Source organism: Ochlerotatus camptorhynchus, unplaced genomic scaffold (genome assembly GCF_037179485.1).
Source record: "Ochlerotatus camptorhynchus isolate MF236.1 unplaced genomic scaffold, CSIRO-AGI_Acam_v1.1 ptg000231l, whole genome shotgun sequence".
In the NCBI taxonomy this organism is placed as follows: domain Eukaryota; kingdom Metazoa; phylum Arthropoda; class Insecta; order Diptera; family Culicidae; genus Ochlerotatus; species Ochlerotatus camptorhynchus.
In genome coordinates, this window is record NW_027040721.1 from 238,037 (window position 1) to 260,133 (window position 22,097).

The 22,097-nt window shown below is 38.1% G+C and overlaps 1 protein-coding gene across 1 annotated transcript; it reads right to left on the reverse strand.

Annotated features, from left to right (window-relative positions):
• Window positions 1-1,681: 1,681 nt before the first annotated feature.
• Window positions 1,682-11,541, reverse strand: par-6 (partitioning defective protein 6). The gene is made up of 5 exons (XM_065225567.1): window positions 11,003-11,541; window positions 10,713-10,938; window positions 3,484-3,611; window positions 3,326-3,423; window positions 1,682-3,263 (listed from the first exon to the last, which is right to left on the reverse strand). The coding sequence occupies exons 1-5, from the start codon at window positions 11,063-11,065 to the stop codon at window positions 2,834-2,836; spliced, it is 945 nt and encodes a 314-aa protein (XP_065081639.1). The 5' UTR covers window positions 11,066-11,541; the 3' UTR covers window positions 1,682-2,833.
• Between the last annotated feature and the right edge of the window lie 10,556 nt (window positions 11,542-22,097).

The window sequence follows — 22,097 nt, forward strand, 5'->3', positions numbered from 1 at the left end:
GTGGCTTGAAAAGCAGCATTTTCATAGCTTCCGGGACTGTCAACCAAGAAATTTACGTGAAAGAGTGTTTGAATAAACGTCTGCTGCCTTTCCTGAAGAAACACGGTTGTTCCGTACTGTTTTGGCCGGATTTGGCATCTTGCCATTACGGTAAAAAGGCCATGGAGTGGTACGCCGCCAACAACGTGCAGGTGGTTCCCAAGGACAAGAACCCTCCCAACACGCCAGAGCTCCGCCCAATTGAGAAATACTGGGCTATTGTCAAGCGGAACCTAAAGAAGACCAAAAAAACTGCTAAGGGCGAGCAGCAGTTCAAGGCAAACTGGCTTTCTGCGGCGAAGAAGGTGGACAAGGTGGCTGTACAAAATCTGATGGCAGGGGTCAAGCGTAAGGCCCGGCAATTCGGATTTGGAAAAGCGGAAGCCTAACTGAATATTTTTCCTGAATTTTATACTAATTGAACTTGAAAAAGAAATTTAATTTGATTTTTTAAATAAACGATTTCACCGATTTCCACGCGTTTTCCCTTGACCAAATTTTGACCGTATCACCCTTTATGTTAATTTTGATTAGCTATGAAAGTTTGAAAGATAAAATGAGGGGTTCGTGTATTTTCCAATGTTTCGAGGGATGCATCGATTAGCTTGGGACCGAAGCTGAGCCAAAAAGTTGAGCTCGTTTCTTCGGGACCTTCTGGTCTTAGAGTTACCTCTATGATGGTACCACCACTAGAGACCCTGATAAGATCGCCCACGCTATGGGGGAATATTTTGCCGCTCTCTCGGCCATTGATGGGTACGATGATCGCTTTCGTCGAGTAAAAAACCTTTCGACGCACTCTTTGGACAGCATCTACATCTTAGAAGATAAACTCGGAGGCTACCGGGAAATCGACTGGCCTAGATGACGTCGGGTACCCCATACTAAAAAACCTATCACCGGAATGCTAGACCACACTCCTCAGACTTCCCTAATAAACAAATACAATAAACGAACTGTATCCCGGATAGGTAAACTATCCCACAAATACCCCGAACAAGTCGTTAAGCTCTATTTTATGGTCATTTTTAGTAGGGTTCTCAATAAAGAATGGCTGAAAAATTCCATTCCAGAAGACTGGACACAGCCTAGTCGTCCCGATCTCAGAGCAATATTTAAAAGTAATAAACGAAGTTCCAAAGAGCGATCCGTCCCTTCGACGAGGTATATGTTGTATCCGAGGCTGCGGGCACAACTTCTATTCGTTATAGGTCGGGTTACACAGCGAAGTTGTGTAAACACACATTTCTACAAAATTAACTTTCAAAATTGTGGTTTAGAGACGATGCTCGCCTTGCCCCATATGATCATCTTACCCCGCTTTCGCCTACCCCGTCTGACGGTATGCAATATTATATAATGTGCAGGGATTTTTCGGAAAGTAATAACATTCGGTTCCTAAAAAATATTAGGTATATATTTCACTTGAACAGCTGTTATACATACTGATAATCAACTGCGATTCTTCATTTATAGATTTCCTTCTCAAATTCATATTATACTTTGAAAATGTATGAGTGTTGTAATGTATAAGTAAAACTTACTTTTTTAAACTTTTATTTGAATTGTTTCATGAACATTTTCATCTATCGCTTTTTTAAGTACAAGTTTGTGGCGAATTGTTCTTTTGCCAGCATTTACCTTTTTCAGATTTTATTTGGTATGTGTATAAAAAGGCCAACAATTTACTCGTGTATGCACTTTTAATGACGGCATTTGCCTTTAAATTAGAATCAAATTAGATCATCTTTTTAACATTTGTAAATGTCCCGGACACCGGAAGATGTTGTTTTTTGTTTATTATTTCAGTGGTATTTGATCTTTATTACAAACATCTGTTAAAGTCTGCACTGTAGGTACTAGGAATGTTCTATTGCCATAAGGTTCTGTTATCTGTTATTGGGTATACTAGTACTATTAACTACACATTTTTGTATAGAAAGGCGTGATTAAGATAACTGATCAACCCTCGTTATTCAATTGTATTTGATGTTGAATTGCTATTGTGTGTTTTTTTTTCATTGGGTAAAGGTTGATCTGAAGGCTAGGTATGTTAATGAATTTTAAGATTTTATCCATCGTCCAATGCTAAAAGGCACTAGTGTCTAAGTAATACATGGTTTTGTGTTTTTTTAAATTTTGATGCGTATTTAACTGATTGAGCACTTTTGGAAATAGATATGATACCAACGATTTACAATGAGAATAACAAATAAAACATTTTCATAATGATAAGTACTCTATTCTCGTAACAATCGAGAAGTAGGCGCATTCGTTTAAGTACAGAAATACATCAAGATTCAGTAGAAGCGATAAGAAATACGTGTAAAATGTGTATACACATAGTTTACAGAAAAATAATACCAACCAAGCATATTAGCACAGGGTAAGGTTATCCCTAACAAATAGGTAGAAGATACTAAAAAGCATAACAAATAATGGTCTGGTGGGCCACAAAATTCACCCAAATGCATATACTGTATTTTCTTAATGGATAATATAAACTTGTTTCACATAATCGTGTGCAAAAATATAACGAACGGAATGATCTGTGGAATACTGTTTGCTATAAATTGATACAAATAACCTAAAAAGACATCTAAATATTGGAGGCATAATCATCGCACAATAGTGCACTCTCTTCAAAATTTTACCGACGATTATTAAGGACAATAATTTACACATTCTCGTGGAGGCTGTTGTGGGAAGGCATCTAGAAGGTGAAGGGTAGTGCTAACTAACTATAAATCATCATCTCAGAACTTGTTCACTCGCATTCACTACGTGCACTGCCTCACAAGTGGAGGACCCCATCTTTTTGCGTAATTAAAGCATTCTCTTCAAGAGTGGCGGCACCGGTAAGATCTCGAATTTCATCCTGATCATCCTGATCATTTTCTTCTGACCCAGTTGTGTGGTGTGATTGATGTGAACCACCGGAAAGTTGACTATTGCGGGAAAATGATCCACGCCTCGGAGGAGCCAACGTTCTTTGGTTAGCAGGTTTTACCGTGATAATAAGATTTGAACTATTCGCAACCATCATGTCGGTAACCTGATCCAGGGTTTTTCCATTCACTTCAATACCATTAACCTCGAGTACTTCGTCATTCACTGCTAGCAGTCCTGTGCTTTCTGCCAGGCCACCTGGGACTAAACGAGAAATGAAAATTCCTGGCTGTTTCTCCAGACCGTTTGCAGTAACGCGCACTGATGTACCGTCCCTGAATCAATTTTAAAAGATAATTGAGTAACTATTTACTGCGTTACTTGTATATAGTCTTACCGGATATAGAAACCAAGCGGTTTATCACTGCCATGCTTTAGCAGGCGAACACGTCTGCAAGTCTCCGGTACAATATCAACGTCAATAATGGCGGAAACCTTAAAGTATTAATAGCATGCTTTATATTTGGTAAGGCTTCCTTGAATGCAGTATCTTACTTGTCGGAAATCGTGTGGGTTAGAAATAGCTAAGCTTTTTGATTTCACCGGTGTTTGTCCGAGGATACTGCTTATAAGGTTCCGAGGTCTAATTGTGCCGTATCCTGTAATCTCTTCTATACTGTCTCCTGTAAATGATACAAACGAATAAAAAATAAACGCATTTTAAGTGTAAGTGTTGATGTATTCTTCTTCATTATTATTATAGATGATATAGGGTTTTTGTTCCTAATGTCGGTCTAAGGTGATACTCTAAGGAAGTCTTAGCATAAAACTTCAAGAGCACACATGTCAGCTTCCACAAAACATACAAATACGAAATTGTTAATCCTTGCTTGCTGCACTACAAAAAACATAGAATGGCAATTAAATCATTGTATGATCAAATGTTTAGCTATTATACTTACAACACGAAATTGCCTCACGAAAATAAGCCCCAGCATTACCTAGATTTTAACTGGTATGTAAACATGCACATTGCAATGCCACCATATTGTGTACCCATTATGAGTAAGGCACTCATTTATTTTTTTCATATGTGAAAATTACTTAAGGTTTACGTGAAATGCACATCAAATTCGTGTATGTGCAAATCACATGCGTTTCATTAAAAATCCTAGAGACTTTAAAGGGGCTTCCCGGTGATACACGTGGTATCACGTAAACTCTACTTATGTCACGTAAATTTGACATAAAAGTGAAAAGAGAGGCTCCACGTGATTTTTCACGTAACAATAACGTGTCAATTATGTTGAGTGTATTGCCGCGGATACATTTGTATGACCTACACTCAAAATAATCGACACGCTATTGTTACGTGAAAAATCACGTGGAGTCTCTCTTTTCACTTTTATGTCAAATTTACGTGACTCAAGTAGAGTCTACGTGATACCACATACGTATCAACGGGAAGTCCCTTTAAAGTCACTAGGTTTTTTAATGAAACGTACGTGATCGGTCATGGTCATGGGCCAGCCAAACGTGTTACTTTTCCATTGTTAAGAATTGTCATATTGAAGCTGACGCAGAGGTCATATATCAAAGTAGAATGGTTGTCAGTTCCCCCAGCCTGTACCGTGGGAATTCAAATCTCCCATAATCAACCGTGGAGCAGGAAGTACCGAATAGATATCTGAAAGTTGTTTTCGGTTAACAACGGCTCTAGGAGGAATATAAACAGAAACAATACAAAGGCTCTTACCTTTAATAATAGCCTGACATGCGGCAACTTCAATACCTGGAAATTGAGGAAGATTCACTCTATAGAAGTAATGGCACTTTTTGATCCCCAAAAGTAGCCCTCCTCCACGCGAATCCTCACGATCCAGCCGAATAATGTTAAAATCATAAAAAGGATGATCAATATCTGAAGAGAGCCAAGTTCCACAAAGAGCAAATACATCACAATCATTATTGTGAACTAAAAACTTAAAAGAGTCTAATTTAGGTATAAGACTTCGACAATTCCACTGTATAACATTGATCAAATCCCCGACCTCGTTTGGAAAATTATCCATCAAAAGAAATGATTACTGCAAGGAGGGGCCACTTCAATGTCAATTGCTTCAAGAGGGTCTTCACAGTAGGAAGCATTGCCAGAACAATGCTTTTCAGAGGATCAGAAATATCGAGGTACTTGAGGATTTCGTCTACAATGCCATCAAATAAGAACAGTCCCGATGAAGAAGGGGCTTCTGTTCTTAAACCTGGGGTATCGGGGGTTTTCGATGTCCCCGGAAGAGGTGGAAAATCCTGGTTATAGTCAGTTCCGAGGGGCGATCAACTTCATAAATCCGCTGAATTGAATATTCGAAAAATACACAAAAAAAATTGTAAATGTGTACACGTTGAATCTAAAATACCCCAATAAAAATGCTAAAAATACTCAAAAATACTTTGTCCACGAAAAAAAAAATTAATAATGAATTGGATACACTTTAATACAAAAATACACAAAACTTAAAAATACATAAATACGAAAAAAAATATAAAATACATTTTTTCAAGTCGGGTACATGATTCGAAAATACTCAAGTTGACAGCCCCTCGGTCAGCTCTGCAGAACCCAGGAGGAGTAGAAGTCTCCTTTTTTCCACCACTCCTTGATTTGTGCAAGCTGACTTGAGGTTCTTGTTTTGCAACTCTCCGCGAACGGATGCATTTTCGTTTCCGTGCAGAACCTTCCGGAAAACTGAAAGAAGTTCCCTCCTCAGCCAAGTCAGAGTCAGTCTCGTCATCTGACAAAAGAGAAAATGGATTTTTGTCGTTGGTCGATGGCGTGGCTGTCTTAAGTATTTTTGCAAAAGACTGCCGTGAACGTTCCTTAACTGAGCGTTGTAATTTCTTCCCGCGTTGTTTGTACACCGGGCACGACGAGAGACCACGAGGAGTTCCCTTACAGTACACGCATTTTGTGCACTGACTGGCAGGTGCCATCCTCGTGCTTCTCCCCCCGTTTGTAACAGCGTGCCTTGCTGCCACAGTGAGAGGATGTATGTCCCAACTGCTTACAGTTTTGGCAGTTCATGACCCGGGGAACGAACAAGCGCACAGGTAGTTGAAGTTTTCCCAGCTCGATGTAGTGAGGAAAGGCTGAACCAGAAAAGTTCACCCGAAACGAGTTTGTGTGGGTTAAACTCTTTTTACCCTCGCAGACAGATACTAAGCCCAGTTTGTGGACATCCAGTATGTTCATCGGGGGAAGCAAAGGGTTCTTGAAACGGCCAACCGCCTGCTTCTCCAAGATCTTGGGGGTCAGACTCGCTTCGGTGACCACACCTTCGATCTCCACATCACGAGTTGGGATGTAAACTCTATACTCGAGCGTGAAGAGCTGGGAGGCAGCAATCTCGTTAGCCTGCTTCAGGTTAGAGACGGAGACACGAAGTTTATTGCGCCTAACCTTCGTGATTTCAGTCACGGCCGAGTATCGCTTCGTCAGATCATTAGTAATTTGTATTACATTCAAAGGTTTGTTTGTCGAGTCATCTGGATAGGCTCGCGATCGGAGGTTTTTCTGAGGCTGTCCTTTGCCAGACTAAGACGACAAACCAGGGATGGCATCATCTGTCTTCTGAGATGACGTATGTTTTCGATCCTTCTTGCCATCGCGTGGCATAGTGGTGTCATCTTCCGACAAGCTTATATTGAATCCCGAGCAAGGCCGGGAACACTCAGCTAGTGGTAGATAAATTCTTTAGAAAGCATCTTTTGTAATTTTTCAAGATTCTAACCTTTTAACAAACTCTTTCTGAACTATGTATGAACTCAATGGGGATTTACGTAGATCCGCACTTTGACAATAACAAAGAAATCATACAGATTTTTGTCAACCAGATAGATTAAAAAAAATTGCTATGAAAATACAGATTGAAATTTGAAAAAAAAATGTGGCAACACTGCCTTGATTAGTGTTGCCGAGACAGCTATTTCAGGTGAACAACAAATCGTTTGTGGCAGACAAACAAATCTAATCTCTGGCTTGATTTCTCCATGAGAGACAACATTTATGAATTCTCTATGAGAGACAAATAAATTTTATGTATTCACATCATCAATAGTATTGTCAATACTTGTAAGCATTGACAATATTTCTTAACGTATGGGGTTCGCTTCTGATAACAAATTTTCTAAATCAACCTCTTCTGCAGGTTAACCTACGTTGCACGCACGACAAACGAACTGCCCGGCACACTCAAGGCGGACCGACCTGCTCTACCGCTACCGGCGAACTTTCAACAATCTTATGCTATGAGCAGCTATAGAGCTTTTGACGTTTAATCGGCCAGTTAAATCGAATGAGTGCAAGCAAGAGGGAAACAGATTAGTCGGAAAACAAACCGTCCATTCATCCAGGTATGCTTGATAGAGAAAGACGATTAAACGTTAAAAGGAATATTAGGTATCTTATCTGTGCACCCTTGCACCACTTGTGTTGACGACGTGGACATTGTTGGAAGGACGTTTCTGGCGGTTGCTGAGCAGTACACCAGCCTGAAACATGAAGGTTGGATTAAAGGTGAATACGTCGTAGACTAATCACCTGTTGGCTGGAGGAACCGAGCGCGATAGAGCTCGCATAGGCAGATAATTGATAATTGACGAGATGAGTTCGAGGTGGTGGATGAATTGGTATACCTCGGATCATTGGTGACGTCGGATAACAACTCCACAGAAATTCGGAGATGCATTATTTCTGGAAGTCTTGCTTACTACGGATTTCACAAGACCTTGAGGTCTGGTAAACTTCTCCCCCGTATTAAGTGTACCGTGTACAACACGCTGATAATACCGGTGGATCTTTGCGGGTACGGAACGTGGATAATACTCGAGGAGGACCTCCAAGCACTAAGAGTTTTCGAACGACGTGTGCTTAGGAGTATGTGAAAACGGTGTATGGAGAAGAATAGTGTACCAAGAGCAAGCGCAACTCTATGACGAATCCAGTAGCCAGAAAGTTACCAAAGCTGGAGAGGTACAATGGGCGGAACACGTTATAAGAATGCCGAACAACAATCCCGCAAAGCTTATAATATTCATGTTTTTAAGAAGTCACCTGCATTTTCAGGTAAAATTTACGTTTGTCATAGGTTCAGTGTAGATACTGCGACATGCACTAAACAAAGGACACGGGTATATCACTAAAGATATTATGCGTTGGTCGCTGTAACCATGACCCGAACAAAAAAGGTAAGAGGTTGTATCCAAGACACGACCGTTGATTTGACGTAGGATTACGAAAGGTAGTTTTGATGTCAGCAAAAGTATAGTACACAGCAAAAAAAAGTTGTTGAGTATTACATCGAAACTGCTGCAACCAGGTCAATCCATCGGTTGTGTAATATCACATTGTACGATGTACATCGATTTTGCGAACAAAATTACATCCATTGATGTAATATTGTATCTGCTTTTTGCTATTACATCGTTATTTCATACATCAGCTTGAATTACGTTGATCGATATTATTTTTTTTTTGCTGTGTATATATTAGATTGATTTCTTAACTCGTTATCAGTGAAAAAGTTCGATAGTTTGAAATTCGGCACAATTTGAGAGTTCTGTTTGTGAGATGCTCTGTCGATTTCCATGTAGTACAAGCCAATCCTGGACGATTTGTCTTGGATACAAGCTCTTACTCTTTAGTTAACTCTTTTATCAGTCATTTGTGGTCCTGAAAAGGACCGATGGATGGAAGCTTGGAAGCCAGTTTAGAACAATGCTGTGGAAATTTGTCCTCGATGTTCTTTTAGATGATAGCGGTGCGGAAAGAAAAATTGTATTAGAGAAAACACATCAATCACAGAATCTGAGCCTACCGGACGGTACCTACGTTTATGCTTTTTGATGCAAATTTTAGCCTCTTCTATATGAAGAGAATTCGGCAAGTGCTTATAATTTGCAACAAAAGGCATAAAGATAGGTACGGTCTGGCATGCTCAGTGCTTGGAATCAATATTCGGCGACTGTGTTAGTGAAACCACTTTCACCTTCTTGGAAACGCCTCGTTTTCTGATGTTAAAATTACGCATTTTCGTGCACAAACGCACAGAACTTTTGGTTTATTCAATAGATAATAAAAAAAGCAATAATTGATTGTAGGAATTTCTTGCTCAATTTTCGTTCATATAAATTCGAGATTTTTTTGCTTTTTATAGCGTCCGTGATCGAATCAGCACCGTTCAGGGAGACAGGATCGAATTCGATTTTGAAATCTGTGCTAGGGAATGCGCTGTTTGCAGACAATCGGTGATAATTTTGATCACTATTGCAACAGTTGTACATTTGTGTAATTTTCAATAGTTATAAAGTGTCCGTTATAAAGTGTGATTCGTAGCAAAATTTCAAATCGATTGGCTTGTTTAGAATTAAAATCCATCCGCTATTGACAGAGTTATATGTGGTCAAAACCTGACCACTTTTCGTAATGCGGTCAATTGGGGTATTTTTGAAATTGCACCCCCAATATGTTGCCGAAAGACCTAATCCTACGTCAAAAGATGGGAATACGATAAGTGATACATAATTAATTCCCGATGGTTTTTCATTGCTAGAATCCCGTTTGGAATAATAGTCGTTTTTCATAACAGTTGTTTGGAATAATGGTCGTTTGGCATAATACCGTAAAAAGGGTTATTTTAGTATCGTACATACGAAAAATATTTATTAGATGTCATTTCCCGAAATGTGATGCTTCCCGTAAAGTTATCTGCCAATCCCCGGAATGATACATTTACCTGAATTTATTTTCCCCAAATGAGCCATTCACCGGAGTTTCATTTATTATTTATTATTTTAATTAAAATATTCAAAGATGTATACATTTTCTTCTTAATAAAAATATTTAAAGATAAATATATTCCCTTCTATAGTAAAATAGAACATTTTCTCTTTATTATTACCTACTACTTAAGGATGGAAATATTCCATTGTTTATCAAAATATTGGATTTGGTATGTTACGAAAAATTGTTTTTCAAAAAACGGTATATTTTGGAAAATTTAATTTCGGTAAATGGACCATTTTAAGAAAATATTTTTGATAAAATTCAGTTTATTACTATACTCGAGTTAATCTCAAATGTCGCACAGTATATATTTGAAATGTCGCAGTTACGGATTTTCAAAATAATTATGGGTTTTTTTCAAAAAAAAAAAAAGTCCACTGACCGCTTAGCAGCTTCAAGTACAATTTTCAAGTATTATGCCAAATGGTATTATGTCAAACGGGATAGACCCGATAGAACGCTCATGTTTCAAATAAATAGAAGTTTGATAGTAAAATTTGGCTGAACATTGAACAAAATTTTATTTTTGTGTACCACGAGATTTCGATAATTTTGAATATATTATAAGGTAGTCGACATTCTGGGTGCACATTCTTTTTCGCTGGAAAAACTGATCATCAATCAACCATCCAGACGTAGTCGATTGACCAAATACGTACAAACAAAGAACGGTTTGTCTGTCGCGCAACTCCAGCATAATAAACTTTGTTCCTATTGGCCTTAGCTTTCCGCGAGTGATTCACTGTTTGAATATGTAAGTACCCATACATGATTGCTATATACAGTCGATCGTAACAAAATTAATTATTGTTCTCGGTGACGTTTAATTGAGGACACGGGAAGCATTGATGATTATGTACCTACCTATATTTTAAGTGCTGCGCGACTGGCAAATGCGGATATTTATCTCTGTGGAGGATAGGTAAGAATCAAAAGAGCTTACCTTTACGTTGAATGATAACGCGGAGTAGCGGTCGGGCGGTTGTTAATGCTCTGCCAAAGTTGTCATCATTATTTATTGGTAGCAAATCGTTATCACGCGGATCAATATAAGACACCAGCAGCTGAGAACGTTCTAGTTTGTGCAATCTTTCAATCAGCGACTGGAATGCATCAAAATTGTGTTGCTCAGAACGTTTCAGTGACCACCGTCGGAATTCTGCATCAAACTACGAGGGAAACAACATATTCAACAAATTGTATCGCGGAATAGACTACCATAGAATCATTTACCTTTGACTTTATCTCGATGTGATCACTTTCGAGTTTGGAACTCGCAATTTTGTTTTTCGACATTGTTCAATTCATCGACGAAAATTCCGCGGACAAAATGGGACAGACAGAAGCGCTGCACTGAATGCACTGCAAACAAGAGCTTTTTCACTTATTTAATTTTTCCTATTTACTTTTTCCACTATCCGAACACTGATATTTTCCTTCTTCTGGCTATTATTTCCGTTGCGCACTCTTTTTTCACTCTAATACCACTGTTGCTGATGATATCTATTCCGACGGTGGAGTTATGAAAGGAGCGGAACGACAGTATGAGAAGAGAAACTACTCCGGAAATTTTTCCTTTTTCAATTGCGATCTTTCTTGGCTCGTTCCGGATCAACCGAAAATTTGCGCTCCGGCTTCAACATAGATAGTCCCGAAGTGGTAACTGTTTTTGCACTCACTTTTCGGTAAATTTAGAGCAATTTGATACAACATAGATACGAAGAATTAACTAAATTTTTGCAATGATAAAAATTAAAAAAAAATGTTAGACGTTTCGCCACGGACGGACACTCAACTTATGACGGCTTCAAGTTTATGACGTTCACGATGAGAGGGATGCACTTGCAGCTGTCAAAATGGGAGAAACAGGAGAAACATGAGTGCACTCACGAAACGGGCGAAACGGTAAACCGTTTTAAGATTGGGAGATTTTGGAACATGTGAATCGATTCTTTTGATTTATGAGGAGTTTACTACACCTGTGCGGATCTGGGATCTGCTAGCGCTAGTGTACTATCTAACCAACACGCATTTCAGTTGCTCCTGAAATCTCATGCTGGTATACTCTGATGCCCTGTTTACATTATGGCTACTTTTTTGCACAAATTCTAGATTGAGCTGAAATTAGGGCGTAACAGCTTTTGTAAACAATGACTTCTCGCGTAACATTTGAAAAGGGCCTATGTCCAAAATGTAAACAATCCAGAAAATGAATTGTAAATTTTTCCGCCAGTATTTAATTCCTATATAAATAAATTGAAGTATTTTAGGCATTTATATTGTTCACAATAACAATAGTAACTATATCTCAGTACACAACATCCAAAACATGCGAAACGTTTTCAAAAATACATGAAAATCGATAAAAATTTAATATCACAGTAATAAGCCTTTTTGTGAATCTTTAAATGGTTAGGCCCTTTTTGTTAAGGCGTTGTGCTTGTCATCATAAATTGTAGGCCTTTGCTAAGCCTTTTCTTAACGTCAAATAAATCATCGGCCCTGCCTCAAGCAGTACCCGCATAAACGCGAACCATAAATTGACCTTACCTAAAATGGTTAAAAATTGTTTATAATCCCTGCTAAACTTTAACTGAAATGGTTATGGAACTTTACATGAACGTTTAATGATAAAGTTTCAACCTTATGTATAATAGTTTTTTGGAACTGGACCTTACAAATAATGGGTTGTTAAGAACCATTACCATTCTAAATTCTTGTTTTCTCCATACATTTTCAGAAAGAGAACTATATAAGAACGTTCTTACTTATGATTTGAGAACATTAATGGTAATGGTTATGGTAGTCAGTAAGGTCCATTAATGGTTTTGTATTATCGCTCAACTTTACGTGGAAGATATCGTGAATTGGTAATCAGTAAATTACAGGCAACCAATTCGCGATATATTCCACATAAAGTTGATCGATGTTACAAAACCATTCGTGGACCTTACTGACTACCATAACCATTACCATTAAAGTTCTCAAACCATAAGTTAAAAGGTTCTAATATAGTTCTCTTTCCGATAATGTAAGGAGAAAACAAGAATTTGGAACGGTAATGGTTCTTAACAACCCATTATTTGTAAGGTCCAGTTCCAAAAAACCATAATACATAAGGTTGAAACTTTATCATTAAACGTTCATGTAAAGTTCCATAACCATTTCAGTTAAAGTTTAGCAGGGATTATAAACAATTTTTAAACATTTTAGGTAAGGTCAATTTATGGTTCGCGTTTATGCGGGTAGGGCCTAGCTTTGATTTGAAATTTTTCAATCATCGGCCCTTCTACGTCGCTAGGCTTATGAATGGAACCTCATCGAACGAAAAAAATATATGTTAGGCCCGAGGTTAGGCCGTTTTAGCATGAATGATTGGAAAAATTTCGTGGATCGGCCGTTTTTAAAATCAAGTTATTTTTAATGATTTTTATCGATATTGCGGAACATTCCTATACGACTGGTAGCTAATTACCAGTGCTACAGAATGGTATCAAAAATCGGGTTGTTTACATTTCGATCATAGGCCCTATTCAAATGTTACGCGAGACTTCTTACGATGATTTCTAGAAAGCTAATTGACGAGTGCACGGATGAATTTGAGTTCACTCACTTGACAAAAAGTGACACAACAGCGGGGCCCTGTTTACTAAAAATGAACTCATATGTGTTCATTTTTAGTAAACAGGGCCCCGCTGTTGTGTCACTTTTTGTCGAGTGAGTGAACTCAAATCCATCCGTGCACTCGTCAATAGCGAATTCGTTTATTATTCAGTTCCAACCTGGATCGGGTATCAAGATTGGGTCTGCTTGTTTTCTGGCAAACGTCAGTTTGCTCGTTTGTTTTTAAAACCTAGCTCAGGTTGAGGTTCACACTGACAAAAAGTTCGGTTTCGCACTGGGTTGGTGTTAACCCCGGTAATAAACGAATTCGCTATAAGGCTCGCCAACGCAAATCAACAACACCATCGGGCTTTTTGACGTTTAATCGGCGCACACTACTGCACAATTGAAATCGAACGAGTGCGAGCAAGTGGGAAACAGATTAGTGGGAAAACAAACCGTTCATTTATCCATGTGTGCTAGATAGAGAAAGACGATTAAACTTCAAAAAGGTCTATAGGGGACTTCCCCTACCCGACGATTATGTTGGTGTGCGTACACATAACCAGTGGAAAATACTCGGGAAAATATTAATGTGACACGCAGAAAAAACACTGAGGCGTAAATTAACAAAATATTTTGTTATTATTTGATACAAAATTTCTATTTTTTCAGTTCTCTATAAAGATTCAAATGAATGTAGAATAAAATTGTTTAAAACTGTTTTTATTGTTTTAACTAAATATTTTTTTAAGTGAACGTTTCAAACTGTCAGCCTCGACATCGTTGCTATTTATAGTTTAAAAGTTCCTTATTATTATGGAATAATTTATGTTATACCGTTTAACAGTGTAGTACGCATCTCTCCTTAATCCATCTCTTTTTCGTGCCTCTTTCGGCAGCCATTTTCCTTTTAACACTGTATAAAAACCATAAAAACTTCGAGCAATAAAGACGCGTGTGTTATAACTAGCGAGTTATTTTGTCTTTATCCGAAACATCCGGTTGTCCCAATAGGTTATGGGCCCAGAACCGGTTCCGTGTTGCGTCGCGAAAGTGATATAGGTGTTGATTGTGTAGGAAACGAGAAGTTAAGCGTGTTTGTACTGCATAATGGCGGATTCCATGCAAGACGAAATTCGCCGAGTCGCCATGTTTGATGGCCACAGCTTCGTCTCGTGGAAATTTCGAATGCTGACCTTGTTAGAGGAACATGACTTGGTCGAGTGTATCGAGGTCGAAATTAACGACGTAGAGGAGTTAAAAGTGGAAGAGGCGGATTCGGTTCAAGTGCAGCAGCAGAAGCAAAATGCTCTCGTGAAACGTCAGAAGAAAGATAAAAAGTGCAAATCTATCATCGTGTCTCGAATTCACGATGACCAGTTAGAGTTGCTTCACGGGAAGAGCTCCGCGAAACAGATGTGGGATACATTAGTGCGAATTTTCGAGAGGAAAAGTGTTGCAAAACGCATGCAATTGAATCGCGAGCTATTCGAACTACGCTACTCGGGTGGTCCGTTACAGGATTATTTTGTGAAATACGATCGGCTCATTCGTTTGTTTCGGAATGCTGGTGGAAAAATTGACGATATCGACGTCGTGTGTCGTTTGCTTTTGTCACTGGGTTATGAACGCGAGCTGACTAGCCGAAATAGAAGTTGGCTGTTCAAGAAGAGTTGGATTCGCTGCAGAAAAATGGAACATGGACCCTATGCGAACTTCCGGAGGGGCGGCAGGCGATAACATGCAAATGGATATTTCGCATCAAGCCCGGCAATGATGGACAACCAGATCGATTTAAAGCAAGGTTAGTAGCTAGAGGGTTTTGCCAGAAGAAAGGGTTTGACTTCACGGAGACATATTCGCCAGTCGCTAAATTGGACACCTTACGTGTTATGTTAGCAGTTGCCAACCAAGAGCGAATAGCAGTCCATCAAATGGACGTGAGGACGGCATTCCTGAATGGTGACCTTTCAGAGGAAATATTCATGACTCAGCCGGAGGGTATGCATCAAGAAAACGGATTGGTCTGCAGGTTAAATAAATCGCTTTACGGTCTAAAGCAGGCTTCCAATGACAAGTTTCATGACTTTGTGACGCAATTGGGATTTCGACGATCTAAGAGCGATCAGTGCTTATATGTACGTGGCACTGGAAACAGGAAGATATTTCTAATTCTATATGTGGATGAAATTCTTGTCATTGGGCAAAATTCAAGTGAGATCGAAGCAGTTAAAACGAGCCTTGCCAGGGGTTTCGACATGACGGATGGAGGAGAAATTACTAGTTTTCTTGGAATGAAGGTTGAACGAAACTTGCAACGTCACTCAATGAGAATAAGTCAACGAAGATACCTGGAATCTTTACTCGATCGTTTTAACATGGCCGATTGTAAGGCAAGCTCTGTGCCGATGGAGTGTCGCCTTCGTTTGGAGAAGGATATCGAAGAAAACCGTACCAGTAAACCATACAGAGAATTAATTGGCTGTCTCATGTATGTAACCCTAACTACTCGTCCGGATTTATCGGCAGCTGTAAATTACTACAGCCAATTCCAATCCTGTCCAACAGATACGCATTGGACACATCTAAAACGTATTTTGCGCTATATAAAGGGAACCCTTGATCTAGGATTTCAATACGAGGGACGAAGTGATACCAATAGTGATACTCATTTGATAGCAGCTTTCTGTGACGCTGACTGGGCGAACGATATCAGTGAGAGACGGTCAATTACAGGATATCTTTTCAAAGTATTTGATTGCACAGTGATTTGGACAACACGTAAGCAACGTGCAGTATCTTTATCTTCCACTGAAGCCGAGTTGTGCGCTCTTTGTGAAGCAACCTGTGATGGAGTATGGTTGATGCGCTTACTCGTAGATATTGGCTACAAGATCGAAACGCCGATACCGTATCATGAGGACAATCAGTCCACAATAAGGTTCAGCAAGGGATTATTCAAGAACCTCGTGATCGTAGCAGCTTGCGAGATTCCATAAATTAAGGAGGGGTATTATGGAATAATTTATGTTATACCGTTTAACAGTGTAGTACACGGAACCAAATTTTGTTCATTTAAGTTAAAAATATATATGTTTATTAAATAAAAATATGAATAGTTCAAAGTAAATTACAAACATGTTTTCAACAAAAATATGTATGTTTAAAATAAATTCAAAAGCATGTTTATTTCAACAATACATAATCTGGGTAGTCAATTTTTAGCGTGTCCTTTTTTCCTTTTTTTTTTACATTCGGCAAACTTAACCGAAAACGGCCTGCAAGCGGCGAAACCGAAATAGAGGGTCCGGAAACCCACGCAAGCAATTGTTCCAAGCTCGACAAAACCGGTGGAACATCACAATATTAACGTCAATCCGTCGTTTCTGATACCGATCCCCATATCATCCTCACCCCCTACCCGACGTCGAATAAAAAACAGATCATCCCCGAACACTAAACTTAGAAAGAGGCCGGTATGAGTACAGACGGTATAGTAAACACAGACCGGCGGATACGAATCTAGCGGAGCCAAACGAACTGTCAAAATGTTGAGCCAAACGGATAAACGAATAATGTGTGGAGAGTATTGTAATCCCGAACATGGTTTTCCGTTTGTATTATGTTTTTAGTGATAAAAAACGTTTAATCTGCTTGGTGTCTTGAGTGCACTTATTCTTTATAATGCAAGAAATAAGCGCACCGAAGACACCAATAACATGAGACGTAAACGAGCACTTTTATCACGCTTTTTAATAAGTTAAAATGCGATCATGCGAAGGACGCAATAGATTCACATTGATCTAACACACAAAATAATCACTATTTGATCTCACAGAACTTTATTTTTGACACTGTTGACTCTGGGTTCTGTTCCAGACAAATTGGTTACATTCAAGATTCTCCGGAAGATTTGATTGCATACTTGTATCATTAACGGATTGAGAATAATAAACAAAATTGGCACTATTTTCGCCGTCATGTTCATCCGGGTGTAGGAAAATTTCGTCGAAATATTCAATATCTTGATACTGCATACTTCATACTGTCGAGGTTTGTGGTCTTGGATGTATGTTCTCAATATCATCAACGTCATCCTCCATACTACGATCAGTGCGTTTTAGATGAGAAATTTGCTGGACATCTGAGTAGCAGGGAATAGCCCCGGAAACTTTTCTGATTTTTCCTCCACAGTCCAAATACACATGCTCTTCGTCAAAGTGCAACTAAAATCGGTTTGAAAAGCTTTGTTGTTAGGTCTTCACTTGTGAAAAATAAGTTTACTTACGCTACAAAGTCGGTTACTTCCGACTATTCGAAAATCTTCCGGCAGTCCGCAAAACAGTTTTCATTGGTTCAGAATACCATTCTTCGCGGGGAATCGGATACACCCAACATTTTTATGCCATAGTGGGAATTATTCATGCAACCTTTATATAAACACTTAATTTTCAAACCAAAATTAAAGCTTTTTTACATAACAGCTTGCTGCATTGAATACGAGTCATTCTATGTGTAAGCATTTGCAAGTGTTGCTAGACAATAGGAAAAATCATGTAAAAATAACCGTGCTGCCATTTTTACGGAATTTCTATCCGCCGGTCTGTGTTTACTATACCGTCTGTAGGTATGAGGACCAGCGTCAGAAACGACAAAATGACGCTAATATCACAAAGTTTCACCGGTTTTACTGAACTGGATCGGATCGGGCACCCACCCCGACGGCCTCCCGTATCCAAACATCCACAGAGTTTCCATAATCACAGGAATTTCCATTAATTTGCTATCCATTTTATTTTGATTTTTTCAGTATTCAAATGATAAAATAATTTCAAAATATGTTTGTTTATTTTAAACATGAAAAGCATGTTTAAAATAAAAATATTAATTTTTGATTGCATATAGTTTTCAAATAAATCAAAAATATTCACGTTTATTTTCAACACGAATATTTTTAAAATAAACGTAACATTATTTTTGTTTTAAACATTATTATCAATGGATTCAAACGTAGAATACGTTTGAAATCAACCTAGTTTATGTTTGTGGCCAGAACAAACTGAGTTTACGTTTAAATTTACCTAAAATATTTTTGTTTCGACGGTAAATTTTTCTGCGTGTACGCACCTCTCCTTAATCCATCTCTTTTTCGTGCCTCTTTCGGCAGCCATTTTCCTTTCACGGAACCAAATTTTCTTCATTTAAGTTAAAAATATATATGTTTATTAAATAAAAATATGAATAGTTCAAAGTAAATTAAAAACATGTTTTCAACAAAAATATGTATGTTTAAATTAAATTCAAAAGCATGTTTATTTCAACAATACATAATCTGGGTAATCAATTTTTAGCGTGTCCTTTTTTCCTTCTTGTTTACATTCGGCAAACTTAACCGAAAACGGCCTGCAAGCGGCGAAACCAAAGTAGAGGGTCCGGAAACCAACGCAAGCAAGTGCTCCAAGCTCGACAAAACCGGTGGAACATCACAATATTAACGTCAATCCGTCGTTTATGATGCTGATCCCCATATCATCCTCACCCCCCACCCGACGTCGAAAGAAAAACAGATCATCCCCGAACACTAAACTTAGAAAGAGGCCGGTATGAGGACCAGCGTCAGAAACGAAAAATGACGCTAATATCACAAAGTTTCACCGGTTTTACTGAACTGGATCTGATCGGACACCCACCCCGACGGCCCCCCGGATCCAAACATCCACAGACTTTCCATAATAGCAGAAATTTCTATTTATTTGCTATCAATTTTATTTTGATTTATTCAGCATTCAAATGCCAAATAATTTCAAAATATGTTTGTTTATTTTAAACATGAAAAGCATGTTTAAAATAAACATATTAATTTTTGATCGCATATAGTTTTCAAATAAATCAAAAATATTCACGTTTATTTTCAACACGAATATTTTTAAAATAAACGTAACATTATTTTTGTTTTAAACATTATTATCAATGAATTCAAACATAGAATACGTTTGAAATCAACCTAGTTTATGTTTGTGGCCAGAACAAACTGAGTTTACGTTTAAATTTACCTCAAATATTTTTGTTTCGACGGTAAATTTTTCTGCGTGTTTAACACTCTGTATAAAAACTTCGAGCAATAAAGACGCATGTGTTATAACTAGCGAGTTATTTTGTCTTTATCCGAAACATCCGGTTGTCCCAATACTTATTATGGAAAAACTTTCTTCAAACTTTGATCACAGACAAACAGACATAACACTCATAAGTTGTTCATCGAACAAGCATTTAACGGTCAATTTGAAAGTATCGCAGTTGGTAGTACTGCCACCTGTGGCGCGCATAGTAAATTCCCTTGTGTTTGACGTTTACACACTACCGCCATCTGTTCAGCGTACTACCCAGCACAGTGTACTCAACAGGTGGCGGTAATGTTTTAGCGGCGATGTTTTACAATGAGAAATATTTAAAGTGTTATGTCTGTTTGTCTGTGCTTTGATCTTCAAAAGTAAGTTTCAGTTTTAAAAATTATGTCGATTAATAACGTTTCGCGACAAGCAATCTATTATTTTGCATTTTAAATTTCAGCTCTGACCTGCGATAGAGTGAAATAAGGCTACACTGTTGATCATCGACGGATTCGTTCTTTGGCACTGCATATACAGTACCCCCTGTGTCTCACCGAAAGTCGAGGAACAGAACCTAGCCAACTTCAACCTACGTCTGGTTCCGGAGATTAAACAGAACCATCCAAGGTAGCAACAGAATCGCTTCAAAATTACTAACAACAATAACAAATCGACATTATGGTGCACTTCAGGGCACACAAGGACAACACGTTCTAAAAAACAAATAAACAGTGCTCAGTAAGCAACTTGTTTGAAACTAGAATTGAAAAATATTGGTTCAATTTTCAATAACGACTAGTTAACCTATCCTGGGGATTTAAATAAATTTGATTCTGAAACAAAAAAAATACGTTTCACGACAACTAAAAACGTTAATTATTACTTTAAATAATGCTTCAAGTTGATGCTAGCAAACATTTTTTCGAATCAATAAAAACCGATGTTCCATTCAATAAACATAGAAGTATTATTTCAACTCAATGTTTTTTTTATTACTCCATCATTTTTATTGATCCATATTCTATTGAAATTTTTTTTAAAAATGAAACGAATTTTGTTTGGTGGAACTATGTTTTTTCTGCGTGGAATTTCACATTACTTTCCATAATTGGAAATTGCACCACTGAATCACATGAAAATTATGTGTCCAATGAAATCTATATGATGGTTCTGAAGAAACGTGCTCTATTTTTTGGCTCAGCTCTGGTACTCTCTTCGGTCCCAAGCTAATCGATGCAACCCTCGAAATTGTCCTAACAAAGACGAGATGAAAGTCGCATCCACGGTCGCGTCCCCAGTATCCGGATCGAAGGAAGGAGCTGTTTTCGAGGGGCTGTCAACTTGAGTATTTTCGATTCATGTACCCGGCTTGATAAGGTGTATTTTGTATTTTTTCGTATATATGTATTTTTAAATTTCGTGTATTTTTGTATTAAAGTGTATTCAATTCTTTATTAATGGTGGTAAGCTCCAACCGGTATTATCCTCGGATTAAATCCCGATCAAGAATGTCCGGCTGGTTTGATGTTGACATCAGAGTTAATCAACATAACTCTGAGCAGACATTTTTCAGATCATACAAACAGGGACGGTATTAAAAGTTAATCCGAGTTGGAGCTTACCGCCATAAATGTATTTTTCGCGTACACACAGCAAAAAAAAAGTAATATCGATCAATGTAATTCAAGTTGATGTATGAAATAATGATGTAATAGCAAAAAGCAGATACAATATGACATCAATCGATGTAATTTTGTTCGCAAAATCGATGTACATCGTACAACGTTATATTACACAACCGATGGATTGACCTGGTTGCAGCAGTTTGGACAACAATCAATACGAAACTAACAATTTTAAATTGGCTCACTACTTGACTAGCCTATTGGTCCCAAGCAAATCGATTAACGTACCCCATTCTAGTCCGAGGGGGACGACTCTATCTACGATGCAGAAAAGATTTTGTTTTGCTGTGGCTAGCTGCGCGCACGCTGAGTAGATAGAAAGAAGATTGATGACGATTCTGAAGATTTCCTGCAATAAGATGATGCGCGATGCAAGTAGATGCAACAAATGAAAGAAGATTTTTCGAAGATTGATTCGCTAGTGTGAGATTTGTTGAGCATCTAAACTTGAGATTTAGATGTGTCGCCCCCCTCGTTCTAGTCAAAATTCTAGTACTGCTATGAAAGTTTGACAGATAAAATGAGGGGTTATTGGATTTTCCTATGTTTCGAAGGGTGATTCGACTAGCTTGGGACCGAAGATAGTACCAGAGCTGAGCCAAAAATTTGAGCACGTTTCTTCGGGACCTACTTGTCTTACACGGTAACCAGCGTAAACACATTAATGTGTAAAAATTCACACATTTCGTGGAAAAAGGGGTCTACTCATAAAATGTGTAAACTGCGTTTACACATTTATGTGTAAACCCATCAAACGTCAAAAGAAGTGTATTTTTTACACATTTTTCAAGTACGGTTTTTACTGCAAAATGTGTAAAAAGTAATCATTTATAGAATTTTAATATGATGGGGACGAATGGAGTTTTATTATTTGTGCCATTGATTAAATAAAGATTGCTCGGATTCAATACAATTTAATTTAAAAAA